This window comes from Desmodus rotundus, chromosome 2 (genome assembly GCF_022682495.2).
Source record: "Desmodus rotundus isolate HL8 chromosome 2, HLdesRot8A.1, whole genome shotgun sequence".
NCBI classification, from domain to species: domain Eukaryota; kingdom Metazoa; phylum Chordata; class Mammalia; order Chiroptera; family Phyllostomidae; genus Desmodus; species Desmodus rotundus.
In genome coordinates, this window is record NC_071388.1 from 150,183,213 (window position 1) to 150,204,762 (window position 21,550).

Genomic DNA, 21,550 nt, shown 5'->3' on the forward strand with positions numbered 1-21,550 from the left:
ATCTATTATACTACTGAACTGATTTTAAACCATATTCATAACAAGTGGCAAAGAACTTTGAAGGTTGCTACATGGAAAAGAACTGACACTATTATTATTTCTCTTCTGCATAGAGACATGTAGACTTATGATTAGGTGACTATTATGGGATCCTAAATCCAATAACAGTTGATGAGTCATAAAGACATATATTTCTAGTCATTTAATAAATGATATTATGAAATGAAATTGTGTTTTAGTTAGTTTACTTGTTTGATGAGGCCATCGATGACTTTGATGAAAGTAAAGAGCAGATTGTATTTTATTACAAATGCCTTTAGTCTAATCTCTTTGGAGTCCTCAGAAGAATGTCATTAAATTATATAGTATCCCCTCATTGCTTCTGATTTTAAATCTAATTCAATTTTTCCTTCTTTAGGGTATTTTTATTTTCTTTCTCTATCTCCCTTGAACTTTAAGATAATTAGAAAATTTAAGATCATAAGTTTTTTATTTTTTATTTTTATTTTTGTTCTTTATTAAATCTTCCACATTTTGTCATTTGTATAATTAGGAGAATCACTTTGCTTAAAGCTGATATTAAATGTAATAGCAGTCAATTTTTTCATATATTGCATGCCTAAGATTTCTACCCCTTTATTGATGATATGGTAAAATATATCACTAATAAACAATGACTGAGGTTAAAGGAAAAAAATCACCAACCTTTACTTTTAAAATTATTTCTTTTCACTGCTTTTCTTATCATTGAAGTTCACCTTCTGATATTTTATCTTATTCCTCAGTATGATTTTAGTTATCTAAAAATATTTTGAAATTTTCTCATTTATTTAATCCATAATACCTTACAAATGTTACTTTATTATTCCCACTCTGGCTTGATTTGTTGGTTTTCTAATATTAGGAAACTTTATTCTATTTTCATTTTGCAAATTATTGAATATTCAAATCCAATTCACCTATAAATGATTAAAATACAGACACTAGGGGCATATTTCAGTTAAAATAATTTACATAATTGACTACCGTGGATGTAGGCAAACTCAGAGTTCTTCTAATTTATGATGAGAAGGCTAAATGCTTGTGTTGTACTCTAATTTTGTAGATTTTTACAAAGTTGTAAAGACCAAGTCTTTATTCATGATGAAAAAGGTAATAATTGCTTATTTTATTAAAAAATATATGAAGGACACATGGATAAAACCAAAGGGGGTGGGTTTGAGGCTGGAATGCAGGGATAGGTGGAGTGGAGTGGGGTGAAAATGGAGACAAGTGTACTTGAATAACAATAAAAAATAAAAATAAATAAATAATTAAAAATGTATGTGTATACCTTTATTTCCTTCCTATAATTGATATTAATGATTCCTACAAGTCTATAATATATAGGAAAGATATCTAGATTTTGGGTGTCAGAAAAGGAGAAGGGTATTGATATATGGAAGGATAATAAATGTTATCTTACACCAAAGCACAAATAGGTATTTGAATAGAGATCAAAACTGACTTTTATACTGAAGTAGAAATAGTTTAATATAAAAAATTTAAGTATTGTCCAACTATAAAGGACCTTAGAGATCATGGAGTTGATTTTTCAACTTATGTATTTTTATTTTCTTTACATTTCTTTATGTCCTTTAGTTTGTTGGCTCAGGATTCCTTCTTGCATCTCAGACCTCCTTTTTGGAATCATTTTATTTCTTCTTGAAGTATGTAGTTAAAAATTCCTTTACAAAGAATACTATGGTAGTAAATTGTCTCAGTTTCTGTTTCTCTGGTGGAAGAGGGTATAGAGGGGATTAATGGTAATGGAAAAATACAATGAAAATAAATGATTAAAAAAGAAAGTTATCTTACCTGGATATTCTCTTACAGATTAATAATTATTATTTTTAGTATCCAAGATATTATTTTACTGTCTTCTGGCTTCTACTTTGATTAGTTTATCATTTCTTTGTACATGATCTTTTATTCCTTGCCACTTTAAAAAAGTGTCATTCTGCAGTTTCACATAATATGTGTAGGTATGAATTGTCTTAATTATCCTTTTTGTTATTCATTGTGATTCCTGAATCTAAGGATTCATGACTATCATTTTTATCTATTATTTTCAGTCAGTACTCTCCCTCATTTTCTCTATTTTTATTACTAGAACTCCAGCTAGGTATATGTTAGACTTTATCATATTATTCTCCATTTTATTTTTTATTTTTATTTATTTACTTATTTATTTATTAGCATTTTTTAAATTGTTGTTCAAGTACAGTTTTCTGCCTTTTCCCCCCACCCTTCCCTACCACCCCAGTCCTCCCCACCTCCTTCCTCTGTTTCCACCCCTCCTAGTTATTGTCCATGTGTCCTTTATAGTTGTTCCTGCAAACGCTTCACCCTTTTCCCCCATTATCCCCTCCCCTCTCCCCTCTGGTCACTGTCAGCCTGTTCTCAATTTCAATGTCTTTGGTTATATTTTGCTTGCTTGTTCGTTTTGTTGATTAGGTTCCATTTTATTTATTTACTTCTCCTGCACCTCTCTGGTTACTGTCAGTTCATTCTTCATTTCAATGTTTCTGGTTATATTTTGCTTGCTTGTTTGTTTTGTTGATTAGGCTCCACCTATAGGTGAGATCATGTGGTATTTGTCTTTCACTGCCTGGCTTATTTCATTTAGCATAATATTCTTCAGTTCCATCCATGCTGTCCCGAAGGGTAGGAGTTCCTTCTTTTTTTCCTCTGCATAGTATTCCATTGTGTAAATGTACCATAATTTTTTTTTATCCACTCATTTACTAGTGGGCACTTAGGTTGCTTCCAGCATTGGCTGTTGTAAATTGTGTTGCTATTTGAACATTGGGGTACATAGGTTCTTTTGAATTGGTGTTTCAGGATTTTTAGGGTATAATCCCAGCACTGGTGTTGCTGGGTCAAGAGACAGTTCCATTTTTAGTTTTTTGAGGAAATTCCATACTGTTTTCCACAGTGGCTGCACCAGTCTGTAATCCCACCAACAGTGCACTAGGGTTCCCTTTTTTCCACAACCCCACCAGCACTTGTTGTTTGTTGATTTGTAAATGGTGGCCATTCTGACTGGTGTGAAGTGGTACCTCACTGTGGTTTTAATTTGCATTTCTCTGATGGCTAGTGATGCAGAGCATCCTTTCATGTGTCTCTGGGCCCTCTGTATGTCCTCCTTGGAGAAGTGTCTGTTCAAGTCCTTTGCCCATTTTTTAATTGGGTTGTTTGTCTTCCTGGAGTGGAGTCATGTGAGTTCTTTATATACTTTGGAGATAAAACTCTTGTCCAAGGTATCATTGGCAAATATGTTTTCCAATGATCTCTAGGAGAGATCATATTCTTTAGGTCACAGTGACAGTAATAAGTACAATCCTGTATATTGTGATAAAGTTAATTCTGAGCCTAGGATTAGCTTAGCATTGGAAGACTTTCACCCCTGAAGCTTTGAACCCTGAAGTTGACTCTGGGATATTTCATGTCAACTAATGAACTTCCCTGACCTAACTGTGTACTTCCCTGGCTAATCTTTGAAGTTTGCATGGGTGGGGTTTTTAAATAAATGAGATGAGAGAAATGTTGAAGTTTTTATATGATGATTTACTTTGTGCCTTTGTAGCACTGACAGAGCATTTTAGTCTCCAATTTTTACTCTGAGTTCTATTTTTTCTTATACATGTAAAGATGAAATAACACATTTACTTTGCATAAGTGAATGAAATTTAATTGCCACCTCCCTCATTAGTTACTTTAGAAAGGAATTCAATTGCTTTTATTAAAAATATATAGGTGAGTAGCCAGAGTGGTTTATTGGGCTACTTTAGAATATATTTTATATGATTTAATTAATACAGTATATATAATAGATTTAATTTATATTACCAGAGGTTGTATAATCTATATTCAAGAGTAGATACCATATTTTAAATAACTAATTTCAAGGTAATATGCTAGTAAAAATAGGTGGCTTCAATTATTTTATGAAAATCTAACATACTAAGTACAATTCAAAGTTATACTTGACTTATATGCTTAGATTTCAGTTCAACTAGTATTTTATTGAGCTCTTATGATATGTTAATATCCAAGCCTATGCTTTCACATCTATTGCCCTATTTAATACAGCATAATACAATTACAGGTTATAGAGATGATCCTTTTATATTTGTATAATACTTTAGCTTACATGGTAATGAACAAAAAAGGCTGACTCCAAAATAAATATGGATGCATGTGTTGAACATTAATATTGAATCTAAATGTTAATGTACAATTTTCTTTATATCATAATTTAAAATAAAAGTTAATGAGGATATGGACAAGAAAAACAAGAAGTTAACCTATTGGTATTGAAAAAATGGTAATTTCTATAGATTAAATAATGGATGCATATGTTGAATATTAACATTGAATCTATATGTTAATATCAATTTCTTGATTTCATAATTTCAAATAAAAGGTAATGAGATGAATGAGAAAACCAAGAAGTTAAAATTCTGTATCTCTTATTTAATGAAATGTAACAATGCATTGTACTAAAGCAGAGTATGTAGATAATCTGGTGAAATGATACGTTAGAAAATACGTGTTTTTAAAAATTTATATTTTATTGATTATGCTATTATAGTCATCCCAATTTTTCCCTTTTTGCCTGCCCGTCCAGCACCCCCAACTCCCTCAGGCAATCCCAACACCTTTGCTCATGTTCATGGGTCATGTGTATATAAGCTCTTTGGCTACTCAATTTCCTATACTGTACTTTACATCCCCATGACTGTTCCATAACTACCTATTTGTACTCCTTAATGCCCTCACCTCTTCTCCCACTCCCCCAACCCCACTCCCATCTGGCAACCATAAAAATGTTCTCTGTATCCATGATTCTGTCTCTGTTCTTGTTTGCTTAGTTTGTTTTTTAGATTCAATTGTTGATAGGTATGTATTTATTGCCATTTTATGTTCATAATTTTGATCTTCTTTTTCTTAAATAAGTCCCTTTAACATTTCATGTAATAATGGCTTGGTGATGATGAACTCCTTTAGTTTTTTCTTGTTAGGAAAGCTCTTTATATGCCCTTCAATTCTAATTGTTACTTTTGCTGGGTAGAGCAGTCTTGGCTGTAGGTGCCTGCTTTTCATGACTTTGAATATCTTTTGCCAATCCCTTATAGTCTGCAAAGTTTCTTTTGAGAAATCAGCTGATGGTCTTATGAGAACTCCTTTGTATGTAATTAACTGCTTTTCTCTTGCTGCTTTTAAGATTATCTCTTTATCTTTAACCTATGGCATTTTAATTACTATGTGTCTTGGTGTGGTCCTCTTTGGGTCCAACTTGTTTGGGACTTTCTGTGCTTCGTGGACTTGTATGTCTCTTTCCTTCACCAAATTACAGAAGTTTTCTTTCATTATATTTTCAAGCAAGTTTTCAATTTTTTGCTCTTTCTTTTCTCCTTCTGGAACCCCTGTGATTCAAAGTTGGTAAATTTGAAGTTGTACCAGAGGCTCCTTACTCTGTCCTTGTTTTTCTTCTTGCCATTTTGATTGAATTTTTCTTCTTCCTTGTGTTCCACACCATTAATTTGATTCTCATTTTCATCCACTCTACTGTTGATTCCCTGTAGATTTTTATTTATTTCTCTTAGTGTAACCTTTATTTCTGCCTGGGACTTTTTTGTGCTGTGAAGTACCCAATGAGTTATTTGAGCATCCTTATAACCAGTGTTTTGACCTCTGCATCTGATAGATTGCTCATCTGCATTTTATTTAGTTCTTTTTCTGGAGTTTTGATCTGTTCTTTCATTTGGGCCATGTTTCTTTGTCTCCTCATTTTGGCTGCTACCCTGTGTTTGTTTCTGTATATTAGGTAGAGCTGCTTTGACTCCTTGTCTTAGTAGCATGGCCTGTTGTAGAAAATCACACTCATAAATTGAATGGGATGGAGCCTTAGGTAATCATCTGGTGGGGCAACCTTTGTAAACCAGGTTGATGGAGTCTTAGATATGGTGTGGCTGCTCTGTAGATATGTGTGGTACAGGCCTCAGGAAAGGAACAATGGCTGCTGCCTGGCCTCTGGAGTTTCATCTGGGAGAAAGCTGTCTGCTGGTGCTCACTTTGATTCCACATACATTGTTTCTCCCTGTATACCACTGGTGCCCTCCCAGCTGCTGCCCCAGTGCTAGAACCCAGAGGGAGTGAGTCTGTATATGTCCTAAGTCCATTGCAGACACTTCAAGAGGTGATGCCTGAGAATCCTACAGTTTTTTCCACCACCCCAACCCCCACTGCTTTTTACAGCCAGAATTTATGGGGACTTATCTCTCAGACACTGGAACCCTGGGCTGGGTGGTCTTGTGTGGGGCTGGGAATCTCTTGCTCCTCAAATATCTCTCCCGATTTTTATGCACCACACATGGGAGTGGGACTGCCTGTTCCATGTTTCCATGTCTCTGCCCCTCCTACCCGTCTGAATTAATGTGATTTCTTTAATTCCTTTGTTGTTGGACTTCCATACAGCTCAATATTTTGATGATTCTGGGTGATAGTTATTTTGTAGTTTGTAGTTTGGTTGTAATTTTTGCCGTGGTTGTGTGAGGAGGTGAACCATGTTTACCTATGCCTCCATCTTGGCTGGAAATCTGCAATTGTTTTAAAAGATTTCCACTGTAAAATATAGTGAAATAGTTTTCCTTCTGACCTTTGACAATGAATGCCTGATTTAGCTTTTGGCATTCTTTCTAAAAACACCCCAGGGGGCAGAGATGCCTTCCAATAGAACTTATATTGGAGTGTGTCTTGCACACAAGATAAATTTGTTTTGTAAATGTGTCAAGAACAGATTCCAAAGAATAGAATCAATTGCAGTTTCAAAAGAGGCTGAAACTTGCATTTCTGGTCCAGGAATATTATATAAATCATATCTTTAGTTTTTCCTATTGCTATCATTGCTCAAATCAACAGATCTTTAAAACTTTGCCAAACAGATAAGTAATGAGCTATGAATTCTGTGTTTATTTTTAGTTTTTCTCTCATCCATAGTGTAGGGTTCTTTTACTCTGATTTAAAAAACTTTGCCCTGACCTGACTTAGCTCACATTTTCTGAAAGACAAGGGACTACAGGGCTTAAAACATGTCCTTCTGCTTTCCATTTTGCTGATCTTTCTAGGTTGAAATATGTTGTCTCTAATTCTAGAGTTGAAAGTACTAATTTGTAAAACATGGAGACCAAATCTTTATATCAAGATTATGTTTAGGAATTAAGCTTTCAAAGAAGAAACAGAAATCTTGGAAGATTCATTCATCTTTAGTCTACCTTTTCATTTCTCCTTTTGTTGTTAGTCTTTCCTTTTAAGGCAGTTTTAAATAGGTGTCCAAAATCAGAGTGTATTTTACTGTATTCAATATTTCATATTTTTCCATTCCTGCATGGTCAAAGTGAATTGTACTCCCCCACCCCTCCATTATTTTATTGAGTACCAAATAAGTGAGTGTATTTATCTGAGTGTGTACAAAATGCAGACAATAGAACCTCTGCCTAGCCATTTTAAATAGGTTTAAAAAAATAGAAACTGAATGGAAGTTTAATGCACCTGGCTGTATTTTACAGTTTAGTTTGAATAAAATGCATTATATTGAAGCAAAATAATTTGAGTTGTAGTTTACCTAATAATTGCTATTAATTGCTTTCAAGGGATTAGATCTCCCCAACCCCTTTTTTAATGGCAGTGGAATTATGTCAACTGTAGCATTAATGATGTTAATACTAGTGATTTTTATATTTTCCATGTATAGTTCAAAATGTCATCTTGTTAAGAAGAAATCTTTATCAGAGATAAAAATGCATGTAACTAAATTGACAAGATAACTGTTTCTTTTCCATTTTTCATCTCACTAACAAATGATGCCAACTGGGATGTTTGATTGCCTTCGATTTCATGGAAAATTGGTTGATATTCCTTTTCTGAATATGTGCAGCCAAATTAATCTTATATTCGTTAAACTAACACTTGATAATCAAATAAAATAATGATGTACAAGTGACTGAATTGAATCCCTAAAATATTAGATCATATTAAAGGTTTATTTTTCTGGTGTCTGTGTCTATGAGTTTTTGTTTGCCTTTGTTCATTTGTTACTTTTAGTTTTATACCCCAATATGAGTGAAATCATATGGTTTTTTACTTTCTTTGCATGACTTCTTTTGCTTAGCATGATATTATCAAGATCCATCCATGTTGTTGCAATGGCAGTATTTCATAGACAGAGGCAACAGTATGATGGTTGCCAGAGGGAAAGAGGGTTGAGGAGATTAGTTAAGGCTTAAGGGGCCCAAATATGGTGACAGGAGATTTGCCTTTGGGTGGTAAGCACATGATGCAGCGTGCATATGTATGATAGAATTGTACACTCGACATTTTATTAACCAGTATCACCCCAATAAATTTAACTTTAAAAGGTTGAAAACAAGAAAATACTTTGAGCTTCTAACCTTAAAAATACCTTCATTAATTTTAATCATATTGTTATTTCTTTAACAGACATAGTTTGTAAATAACATTTTTATCTCTGAAAAAAGTGTATGTTCTGAAATTAAGAGAATGTATGTACTATCATTTGGTGTTCTTTCTTCCCATTCCACAGAGAAATGATGAAGAGGCAGTTGTGGATAGGGGTGGGACTCGTTCTATTCTCAAAACACACTTTGAGAAAGAAGATTTAGAAGGTAAGACATTTTCCCAGCTTGGATAGCTCTTCCAATCTTTGTTGCGAAGTGAAACGTGGCATTCGTCACAACGCAGAGAATTGCAAACTATATCAGAGTAATGGTGGTGGTGGTTGGTGGATGGGATGCAGTCTGGAATGCCAATAGGCAGACCTGAAAACAGTAAGAACATTCATCCAGGAGACATTTACTGAACCTCTGCTACATTCCAGGTACTGTGTTGTGTTCCACTCTTTCAATATGCCTTGTTTCAAAGAATTACAATCAACTGGGGAATAAAAGGAAAAAAATGACAGACTAGCACATGTGGCGCTATCCGAGAGGGGAGAATAGGACAGCAGGGACATCTAACTCAGCCTGCGTTGTCAGAGTGGGCTCTCGCTGGAAGAGTTAAAGACACTCAGTGTTCTAGTTGTACTCAGATGTCTGTGGGAGAGAGCTGGAGGCACCATTTGTTAGTGTTCTCCTCAATAATAAGATGGTCAGATACTTCAACAGGGAGGCAGTATGGGCTCGTAGTAGCTCTGAAACCAAATTGTGCTGGCTTCAAATCTTAGTTCTGCCTTATTTGCTATGGAAGCCTCAGCTAGTTAGTTAACTTCTCTGCACCTTCTTTTTCTCAACTGCTAAAATGAGGATAACAATGGAAAATATTTTCTAGCATTTTTATAATTATTAAGGGAAAAATACTTAGAATAGTACCTGATGTAAGAGTTATATAAATATTGACAATTATCATTACATTACAATTTAATGTATATACACTATTAGTTCATTTTTATTTTGAACCAGAAATTATTACTAATGAGATACAAGGTAAATGGTATTTTTCATCTTTTGGTTGAAAAATGAAACCCAGGTAATCTTAAGTAAAACTAATAAGAAATTGCTGCTACTAATAATCCATCACAGTTGAGAAGTAAGGGCTTATTCCCCTTAAGAACTAATTCATTGTTCTTTTGTTTCATTCTTAGCTACAGCAATTAAATAACAGGAGAATTAATATAATGTTTAGAGACAACTTTCCACAACTATACCTATTGTGTGCCTGACATTTTGTTTGGTACATGGAAAATACCCAGGTCTGGAAAGGTCATACTTACTGGGTATATGTAATGGTTTGCTATGTCATCCATATTCATTATACAAATTGAAGGGAGCACGACCTTGCAAACCTAAAGGGATTATGGATCATAAAATAATTTCTTGGATATGAAATGGCATTATATCAGCAGCAGATTTATCCTTCTGCTTATGTTATGACTTCAGCTATACTTGTATTTACTAAACACGCACAAGAAAACCTAACTAAGAAGTTAGTCTAAAAATATACGCAGTTCCAGGGAAAGGCCATCTTGGGTTGAAAGACTATGATGGATAATCCACACATGGATAATTGGAAATTAACAGTTAATAATTTACAAGTAATTACAGTAGAATCCTGAATGGTCCCTTTGGATGGAAAATACATAATACAAAAATAACATTTAATAATGTCATTTTAATTATCATGAACATGAATTATATATATTTTCTTTGGGTGACAGTGTATGATGCTTATTAAAAGAGAATTCTGATTGGTAAAACACAATTTATAAGCCAGATTTTGTTTTGCTTATTGATATCTATAGTGGATATTTTAATCATAGAAATGAGTAATTTTGGCTTACTGCTGATTGACATTAACATCACAGAATGCAAGTGTAATGTTACATTTAGACTTTTGAAGAAAAATAGGGAAACCCTTATTTATATTGACTTTCTAAATATTTTTTTTGGTCCCAAACCATACTACGCAGGTAAACATCTGAGCATTTGAGCATACTATGGAGGGTTCTGCTGTGATGCACACAAAGAATTGCTCTGAGTCAGAAAATAGTGCAGGAGCAATGTGATAGATGGCATGGTTTAGGAAGAATCAACTGGCAGCACGATAGAAAATGGGCAGTGGAAGAGCACCAATTAGGAAGGTAGCGTTAGTAAGGGTAATGGTGGTGGTAGTTTCTCCCTTTGTGTAAAAGACCAGAGCTCTACTTTCTAAGAGTGTCTTCAGCAATGTAGATAAAACACATTTCATCAAATCTTCTTTCAATTAAAATTTAATTAATTTATTTAATTTTTCCAGCTTTATTGAGGGGTAATTGATATATAACTGTACATTTAAGGTGTATGATAGGAAGATCTGATACACAAATGTAATGAGAAATAATTACTACATAAGGTTAGTTAACACACCCATCACCTCACATGATCACCTTCTTTGTGTGGGGGGGGAATATTTAAGATACTCTTAGCAACATTCAAATATGTAATGCGGTGTTGTTAACTGCAGTCACCATGCTGCACAGTGGATCCCTAGAACATACTCATTTTATAACTGGAAGTTTGTACCTTTCGGCCAATATTTCCCCATTTCCCCCACCCCCCAGCCTGTGGCAACCACCATTTCAATTAAAATTTTAAATTTGAAAATTACTGCTCCTCAGAACTGTGTATATAATGTCTGTGTGGAAAAATTCCAGCCATTGTTAATATAATGAGATCAGTTTGTGTGGCATCAATGTAACCTGGCAGACAGGGAGAGTGGACTGGAATGCACATGCATGAACAATGATGACTTCACTGTACTAGTCAGTGGGGTCAGTGGACACCATCGAGTGAACATGTGTACTGTGTGGCCATCACATTCAAAATGATTAATCAAGTAGAGCAATGAATTTGCATCAAATTTTGTGTTAAGCTTGAACATTCCTCTGTGAAAACTATTTGAATGATTCAGAAGGTCACAGCTATGGCGAGTGGAGATTGGCAGTTTCCTAACGAAAATACACCCATTCATGCATCATATCTTGTTCAGAGTTTTTTGGCGAATCACCCAGGTGACTCAGCCCCCAATACAACCCAGATTTGGTGCTCTGCAACTTCTGGCTTTTCCCAAGACTAAAATCACCTTTGAGAGGGAAGAGATTTCAGATCATCGATGAGATACAGGAAAATATGATGGGGCAGCTGATGGCAATTTTCAGTCTTTTTGAAATTTTTAAACCTGGCAACCCTCATAGTGGTTGTTATGATGAATCACCAATATGCCCCTTTTAAGGAGGGAGATACTTATTTCGCCAGTTGCCATGGGTATTGCCTGCTGTTGGTTCATATCTAAATTCTCCCCCAGAAATTACCTTTAGCTGAAGGGCGCTGCCTCTTGCCTATGGCATAATGAATTCATTTCATGGTCAGTGAAGTTTAAAAGCCCCAAACTGATACAGCTTTGAAGGGTTGCCTCAGCTCCAGAGTCTCCTATGGAATCAGTTGAGGCTTTCATTGCAATTGTACCATAATTCATTTTCTTTCGCTACCCAACGCTGCTGCCTATATTTCCTCACAGATGTTATTGCTGACCACGCTCTTCAACAACCCCCTGGAATACTCCTCAGAGTCTGTTTCCTGAAGAAGCTGACCCACTTTTTTTTCATCATTTCCCTGGCCTCTGAACAGTACTAATAGACATATTTGTCTATTATTGACATATAATTGACATATTTGTGTATATTGGTAATTGGCAGGAACTTAAAATTGGTTTCTTAGCCTATAGGGTTGAGAAATATCGCAGAGAGTGAGAAGGTTCTGAGACTCCTTGCTGTGACCATGACAGTAAATGAAAATCAGTATTGCATCTGACAGGAAATGGCAGAGGTTCATGTCACTTTTAAAGACCTAATGTACCAGTTTGGCCACTACAGAAACTTGTCAAATCCTAGATGAGGTAGTGGAGTATTGCAACAGCAGCCAAATGGTAGCATGAATCACAGCGGCTGGATCAGTTGTAGATCTTTGCTAGACGAGGTTAACATGGCTTCAGGTGCAAGGTATGCAGTTCTTGATCTGGAAATTGCATTTTTTTGAATTACTGTGAAGAAGGAGAACCAGAAATAAACATTCCCTTGTGAAATACAACAACATATATTTATGATCTTGCTCCCAAGTTGTGCTAATGCTACTTTCTTGTCATGATAGAGTCCAAAGGGATTTGGACTGAGTGGGTATTCTATAGAGCATCACACTGGTTTGCTACACTGATTAAATGAACAAGAAGAGGCAAGTGTGTTGTTGGAGGACTTGATAAGATGGGTGCACTTCAGGGTATGTTTCCAAGCAAGTTTGATTGAAGGGTGAAAGAATGTGCAGCACTGTACTGAGCCTGAAACTCCAAGGTGGGTAGGTGGATAGGTGGGGCCAGTTTCTAATGGGCCCAATAAAAATCACCAAGTGCTCCTTCAGTTACTCTTACTCACCTCGATTCTCTCTCTTCGTTGTTCATCCTGGTCCAGACTTTCTCAGAATGAATGTGTGCACTTCAGATATGACCATTGTTATACCTTCTGCAGGCATAAAAGTAAGTTAATGACAAGTCACTAAAAATAGTATGTCCTATTAATAATTAGATGATAGTAAAGAGAAAAATAATAGCTGAAGATGTTTGCTATTATTACAGCCATTTTGACTGAACTAACCAATTTCCAATCAAGCTGATACTGTCAAACAACTGGATTGTTTTTTCAAAAAATTAAAAAATATATTTTTATTGTGGTGAAAATGCATAACATAAAATTGACCATCTTAACCATTTTAAGCATTTAGTTCAGCAGTGTTAAGTATATCCACATTGTTGTGTAACCAATCTGCAGAACTTGTTCATCTTGGAAAGCTGCAACTCTATACAACTCCCCATTTCCTCTTCCGCGACACCGCTAGCAACCACCATTCTACTCTTTGTTCCTATGGATCTGACTACTCTACATACTTCATATAAGTGAATCATGAAGTTTTTGCTCTTTTGGGACTGGCTTGTTTTACTTAGCACAATGTCGTCAAAGTTCATCTATGTTCCAGCATGTGTTACAATTTCCTTTTTAAGTCTGAATATATTCCATTGTGTATGGAATATATAGTGTGTATATATACACACTAGTGTATAGTGTGTATACACTATATATATAGTATACACACTATTTGTATATATGTATATACACACACACTGTATATGTATGTAGTATATATATACACGGTACACTATATATATAGTGTGTGTATATATGTAGTGTGTGTATATATATATACTGTGTGTGTATATATATATACTGTGTGTATATATATGCTATATATAGTGTGTGTGTATATATACACTGTACACTATATATTCATGTGTTATCTATTCATGTGTTGGTGGACATGACTGCTTCTATCTCTTGGCTATTGTGAATAGTGCTATTATGAACATGGGTGTGCAAATATGTCTTACAATTCCTGCTTTCAGTTGTTTTGAATACATAACCCATATGTGGGATTGCTGGATCATAGGTTAATTCTATTTTTAATTTTTGGAGAAACTGCCATACTGTTTCCCACAGCACATGAACAATTTTACATTCCCACCAAGAGTGCACGAGAACTGTATCTCCACATCCTCACCAACACTTGTGATTTTCTATCTTTCCCTCTCTCTCTCTTTCCTTCCCTCCCTCCCGCTTTCCCTCCCTTCCTTCTCATATTAGCCCTCCTAATGAATGTGAAGTGATATCTCATTGTGGTTATTATTTGCATTTTCCTAATAATTAGTGATGTCGAGCATCTTCTCATATGCTTTTTGGCCATTTGTGTATCATTTTTGGGGAAATCTCTGTTCTAGTCCTCTGCTCATTGTTTAATTGTTGTTGAGTTGTAGGAGTTCTTTATATATGTTATAGTTACTAACCTCTTGTCAGATATATGATTTACAAATATTTTCTCCCATTCTATAGTTTGCATTTTCACTCTGATTGTGTCTATTCATACACAGAAATTTTTACTTTTGATATAGTGCAATTTGTCTAGTTTCACTTTTGTTGCCTGTGCTTTTTGTGTCATTTCTAGGAAATCCCTGCCAAATCCCTTGTCATAAAGCTTCCCCCAATGCTTTCTTTCAATTTGTAGTTTTTGGACTTAATATTTAGGTCTTTGATTCATTTTTTGTTAATTTCTGTACATGGTACAGAATGCCTACACCTGTACTCTTCATATTTCTTTGCTGCCTAACATTACACCTGTTACAGCTCGTGTTGTTTCCACAGGTTAATTTTCCCCCAAATCATTGATATATAAAGAACCTATTTAGTGACCATTACTTTTCATTTTACAATACCCAGTATTTTTTATAATCTGAGAACATAGAAAAGGCAGTAAAACGTGAGGAAAATTATTAAAGACTTTCTGTTCAAAAACTTTTAGATTGCCCCATACCAAATTGGTGCCTTCTCATCTCCACTTATTAGTGATTTTCCTCCACACAGAATCAGAATGGCAATTCTCCCCATATACTCGTATTACCTGATCCCTCCTGGCGGAATAATTATCTTCCTCCTCCCAGCTTCTTTTTCTGAGTTTACACCTTTCCTTGTGTTATATATATTTGTTATTTTCTTATTTGATTATAAGCTTGTTGAGGGACAAATCTTCACCTTACACATTAATTACATTTTCTCATGATATCCAGCACTTTTTCTTAAACTAGATAGGTACTACAAATGTGTTGTATTGAATTGCATTTATATTTAATTCAATAATATGTAACTAATCATGTAAGAAATTAAATTTATAAAATGTAATTAGGTGCATAATTAACACTCATCAAATATTTAATTACATTTCAAATACTTAACATGTAAATACAGTAGTTTCAAATTATGTTTCACTGTATCAGGATAAATAAATCTAGTAACATTTTAATATGTTAAAAGAATTCATAAATTTAAAACTTTAGTGGAAAAGTTAAACTAATCTTTAAATCAAGGCCTACATATTAAATAAAAATGACATTTTCTGTATCATAATTGCTTTTAGAAGATATTAAATTATTTTAAAGCCAAGGATTTAACAGAGAAATTTATGCCCCATCTTGATATTCTTTTACTCATTCCATTTGAGGAAAAAATAGTTGATTGACTAGTTTATTTTATTTTTGGACCACTTAATGTAAAGTGGACCCAAAGTCCAGAGATAATATAATTAAAGCATCTAGCACAAAGCAATCATAAAATGTAATTCTTATTTATCAGTGGTAACCACCTCCTACTGTCTTCATTTCACTCAATGCATTCCTCAGCACTTAAAAGAACTAAAGTGGTTTTCTGAGCACAATCATTGCAGTGTCCAAAGTGTATCTTTTCACAATATAAGCAGGAGTAGACAACCAATCAATTAGGACTTTTCTCTTGAAGCTATCATCATTCACCAATATTAATTAAGTGCTAATGGGATACAACCACTGCTTCATGCCCTTCATTCTCCAAGGAGGTTTAGATACTAGAGCTGTCAATAGAGCACCTGAGTCCCCACTGGAAAGAAATCACATTGGCCACTTTCAAATGTAAATGTTTACATTTAAAATTATCAATGGATATAAATACTGATAATAATGAATATGTATTAAATAATCAAAAGAGGTAATGTGCTTGATTTTTTGAATAATATATGTCTATAATTTTTGCAGTACAGATATTACTGGAACCCTAATAGAATTGATTCCATTTTGGGTACAAGTATTCTGAGATTACTTTTCTGAGTGCTCTCTTGTATTTTCTCTCAGAAAGTTTGTTTACTCCCCCATTCTATCTGTCCTCTTTTCTGTTTACCTAGTCATTCCTACTGCCTTAGTATATCAAAACTGCTAATGGCATAATGAAAAAAAATCAGAATTTCTTTCCTTCCTTTCTCTATCATTTCTACCCCTTAATGAGCTTCAGGTGGGAAGATAATAAAGGAAACCAAAATGATTGAAATCCTAATGAGGGGAAGGTAAAATTTTAATTTTCTGCTGGTAAATTAAAATTTTGTTTGTTCTTGCTATAGGAAGATATGAATGATTCTTTTTTGATTACTTAAATAACTTCTTTTAAATTACCTTAGAAGCATCTGTAATAAAATCAGTACAGTCTTCTTAACAAAAGATTTCTAATTTCTAGATAAAGTATTTAGAATTATGCCTATTTTTTCTTTGTATAACTCAGTTTTTTCTTATAATGATAAATTGCCATAATTTATTTAGATGATAGTATAGCAGGAAAGTATTTTATGACATCTCAGTGATTAATACAAAACAACAGTGTCAGCAATACCAATGCACTTAATAACAATATTGATCATGAAAATGAAAGCCATCTTTAGCAAGTTGAGATATTAACTTATATAAATGGCATATTTCTCTCCTGCTCTCTCACTTTAATGTTCTCTTCAGGTTGATTAATCTGCGTCCTATTTAACTATTTTAAAAAAAGCACTCTTCATTGCCAACTACAGTGGCTCTCTGTCCTCGCCGTTTTGAGTTCTCTATTGCTTTTTATCTGTCATACCTTTTTTTAAAATTGAATTTATTGGGGTGACATTGGTTTACAAAACCATACAAGTTTCAAGTGTACAACTCAACGAAACATCATCATCTGCACGCTCCCTGCATCATGCACCCATGGCCCAAAGCAAATTCTTTTCTCGTCCCAATTTTATCCCTCCTTTGCCCACCTTCACCTTTCCCTCTGGTTATCACCACACGGTTGTCTGTCTGTGTGTCATATATATGCTTTTTGGGGAGCAGGGAAGCATTACATTATGTTTTATAATTACATTTTATCAATTTAATTTCTTACATAATTAGTTACATATTACTGAATCCCCTCACCTTTCATTTGGTCCCCCAACCACCCTCCCCTCTGACAGCTGTTTGTCTGTCCCATGTATCTATGCCTCTATTTCTATTTTGTTTGTTAGTTTATTTTGTTCATTAGATTCCACATATAAGTGAGATCATATGGAGTTTGCCTTTATTTGACTGGCTTATCCTTTTTAAAAAAATGTTTTACAGCTGAGTAATATTCCCTTGTGTAAATGTACCACAGCTTTCCTTTTTGTTTTCATCTTATTTTACTGGCAGTGACAGTTAAATATGATGTATAATAGAACATGGATAACTTTTTATCAAAACATTTTTTCTATTTTTTTAATACTGTGGAATTCCACTTTAAATGATAACATCAGATACTGTCATAGGAAAAACAACTTGCAAAGTTCAATTTACATGCAACCACAGCTTTTTAAAAAATCCACTTATCTACTGATGGGCACTAGTGCTGCTTCCACATCTTGGCTATTGTAAATAACACTGCAGTGAACATAGGCGTGCATATATTCTTTTGAATTAGTGTTAACGATTTATTTGGCTATATTCCCAGAAGTGAGATTACTGGATCAAAAGGCAGTTCCATTTTTAGTTTCTTGAGGAAGCTCCATACTCTTTTCCACAGTGGCTGCACCAGTCTGCATTCCCACCAGCAGTGCAAAAGGGTTCCCCTTTCTCCACATCTTCGCCAGCACGTGTTTGTTGGTTTATTGGTGATAGCCATTCTGACAGTGTGAAGTGGTATCTCATTGTGGTTTTAATTTGCATCTCTCTGATGGCTAGTGATCTTGAGCATCTTTTCATATGCCTATTGGCCATCTGTATATTCTCTTTGGAGAAGCATCTACTCAGGTTCTTTGCCCATTTCTTAATTAGGTTGTTTGTCTTCTTGGTGTTGAGTTGGATAAATTCTTTATATATTTTGGAAATTAACCCATTACCAGATGTATCGTTGGCAAATATGTTCTCCCATTCAGTGGGTTACCTTTTCATTTTTCTGATGGTTTCTTTTGCTGTGTAAAATCTTTTTAGTTTGATAGAATCCCATTTTTTTCCCCTTTGTTTCACTTGCCCCAGAAGATATATAGGAAAAAATATTGTCACAAGAAATGTTTCAAATTTTACTGCCTATGTTTTCTTCTAGGATTTTTATAGTTTGACAACTTACATTTAAATTTTTAATCATTTTGAGTTTATTCTTGTGTATGTGTATGGTGTAAGTTGGTGTAGTTTCATTGTTTTTCATGTATCTGTCCAATTTTCCCAACACCATTTATTGAAGAGACTGTCTTTACCCCGCTGTATGTTCTTGCCTCCTTTGTCAAATATTAATTGACCATAAAGGCTTTATGTCTGTGCTTTCTGTTTGGTTTCATTGATTTATATGCTTGTTCTTATGACAATATCATGCTGCTTTGATTACTATGGTCTTGTAGAATAGTTTGATACCTTTATTTTTCTTTTTCAATATTGCTGAGGCTATTTTGGGTCTTTTGTGGCTCCATATAAATGTTTGGAATATTTTTTTTCTAGATTTGTGAGATATGCCATTAGCATTTTAATAGGAATTACACTGAATCTGTACATTGCTTCAGGTAGTATGGACATTTTAATGATGTTAATTTTTCCTATCCATGAACACACTATATGAGCCCACTTATCTGTATCTTCCTCAATTTCTTTCTTCAGTATCATATAAATTTCTGAGTATAGGTCTTTTACTTCCTTGGATAAAGTTACTCCTAAGTACCTTACTTTTTGTTACAATAATAAATGGGATTGTTTTCCCAATTTATTTTTCTGATAGTTCATTACTGATGTATAAAAATGCCACCAATCTCTGAATATTAATTTTGTATCCTGCTACTTTGCCAAATTCACTTACTAGATCTCGTAGATTTTTGGTGGAGTCTTTAGGGTTTTCTATGTACGATACCATGTCATCTGCTAATAATGACAGTTTTACCTCCTTCTTTTTTATCTGGATGCCTTTGATTTCTTTTTCTTGTCTCATTGCTATGACTAGTACTCCCAGTACTATATTGAGTAGAAGTGGTGAAAGTGGACATCCCTGTCTTGTTCCTGGCCTTAAGGGAAATTTTTAGTTTTCTCTATTGCTTTTAAAACTTTTGACTAAACCTTTGTTTTTAAATCTCTCTTCTCTCATCTCTCCCCCTTTGCTTCTCTTCTCTGTCATGTCTTCCTTGGTATTTTCTGTTTTATCCACTGGCCCCTCTTACTCTTGTGGCATTTCTACATTTTTCCCAAAATTAAAATACCTCTCACAGTTTCATTGTTTTAAAAGTTATTAAAATAATGTTAACTCAGTTAGAAAATTCAAGCAATGTAATAATGTGTAGGAAGGCAAACAAAACAACTCCAAATTCCACCACCTAGAAATAATACTGCTAATATTCTGAACAAAATAATAACATAATTAATATTTTAAGCAAAATGTTAATTTAATCATATGTGTTATAAACACATGTAATGATAACTAAATTACATATAAATGGAATTATAGTTAATTTTTGTCTTTTAAACTACTCTTTTCTGATTCAAAAAAATTCAGCATCTTTCCATGTTAATGTAGATATTATCCATTTAAATTGTATTTAGTATTTCATTGCATGGTTGTATGATGCTTTATTTAACCCATCCTTATCAATGGACATTTTGACTATTTCTCATTTTTCTATTTTACACAAAGCTGCTATGAACACTATTGTATATGTATCTCTGTGCACTTGATTTTCCTAATATAATTCTCAGGAGAACCAATGGGTCAAATGATTATGAAGTTAATATTTTGTACATTTTTTATATTGTCTTTCAGAATGACTGTACTCAAATATACTCCTATGAACATAATGTGGGAAGTTCATCTATTTCTTCAAACCTTTGACAAGTCTCAACTATCTTTTTATCTTTTATTTTTATGTTTTTATTGTTCAATTACAGTTGTCCCCATTTTCCCCCCATTACTCTCCCCTGCCCTACCCGCCCCCCCTCCGACATTTCAATCCTCCCCCACCCTGGTTGTCTTTGTCCATGGGTCCTGTATACATGTTCCTTGACTTAACCCTTCAACTATCTTTTTTTTTTTTAATTTTTATTGTTATTCAATTACAGTTGTATGCCTTTTCTCCCCATCCCTCCACCCCACCCCAGCTGAACCCACCTCCCTCCCCCACCTCCACCCTCCCCCTTGGTTTTGTCCATGTGTCCTTTATAGTAGTTCCTATAATCCCCTCTTCCCACTGTCCTGCCCTCCCCCCCCCCCCCCCCCCGCCCTGGCTATTGTTAGATTTTTCTTAACTTCAATGTCTCTGGTTATATTCTGTTTCCTTTTTTCTTCTATTGATTATGTTCCAGTTAAAGGTGAGATCATATGGTATTTGTCCCTCACCTCCTGGCTTATTTCACTTAGCATAATGCTCTCCAGTTTCATCCATGCTGTTGCAAAGGGTATAAGCTCCTTCTTTCTCTCTGCTGCGTAGAATTCCATTGTGTAAATATACCATAGTTTTTGGATCCACTCGTTTGCTGATGGGCACTTCGGTTGCTTCCAGTACTTGGCTATTGTAAATTGTGCTGCTATGAACATTGGGGTGCACAGGTTCTTTTGGATTGGTGTTTCAGTGTTCTTAGGGTATAATCCCAGCAGCAGAATTGCTGGGTCAAAGGGCAGTTCCATTTTTAGTTTTCTGAGGAAATTCCATATTGTTTTCCACAGTGGCCTCACCAGTCTGCATTCCCACCAACAGTGCACTAGGGTTCCCTTTTCTCCGCATCCTCTCCAACATTTGTTTGTGGATTTGTTTATGTTGGCCACTCTGACTGGTGTGAGATGATACCTCATTGTGGTTTTAATTTGCATCTCTCTGATGGCTAGTGATGTTGAGCATCTTTTCATATGTCTCTGGGCCCTCTGTATGTCTTCCTTGGAGAAGTGTCTGTTCAAGTCCTTTGCCCATTTTTTAATTGGGTTGTTTGTCTTCCTGGAGTGGAGTCATGTGAGTTCTTTATATATTTTGGAGATCAGGCCCTTGTCTGAGGTATCATTGGCAAATATGTTTTCCCATACTGTTGGTTCTCTTTGTAATTTGGTGCTGTT

General features: G+C 34.6%; 1 protein-coding gene across 8 annotated transcripts in view; it reads left to right on the plus strand.

Moving 5' to 3' along the window:
* The window catches only part of SLC4A10 (solute carrier family 4 member 10), a 271,426-nt gene that overhangs the window by 92,316 nt on the left and 157,560 nt on the right, over positions 1–21,550 (plus strand). For all 8 annotated transcript variants that reach the window (XM_024579743.3, XM_024579742.3, XM_071220660.1 and 5 more), the window contains exon 2: positions 8,648–8,729. In XM_024579743.3, the coding sequence (XP_024435511.2) occupies positions 8,648–8,729 (82 nt within the window). The remainder of the gene's footprint in view (positions 1–8,647; positions 8,730–21,550) is intronic.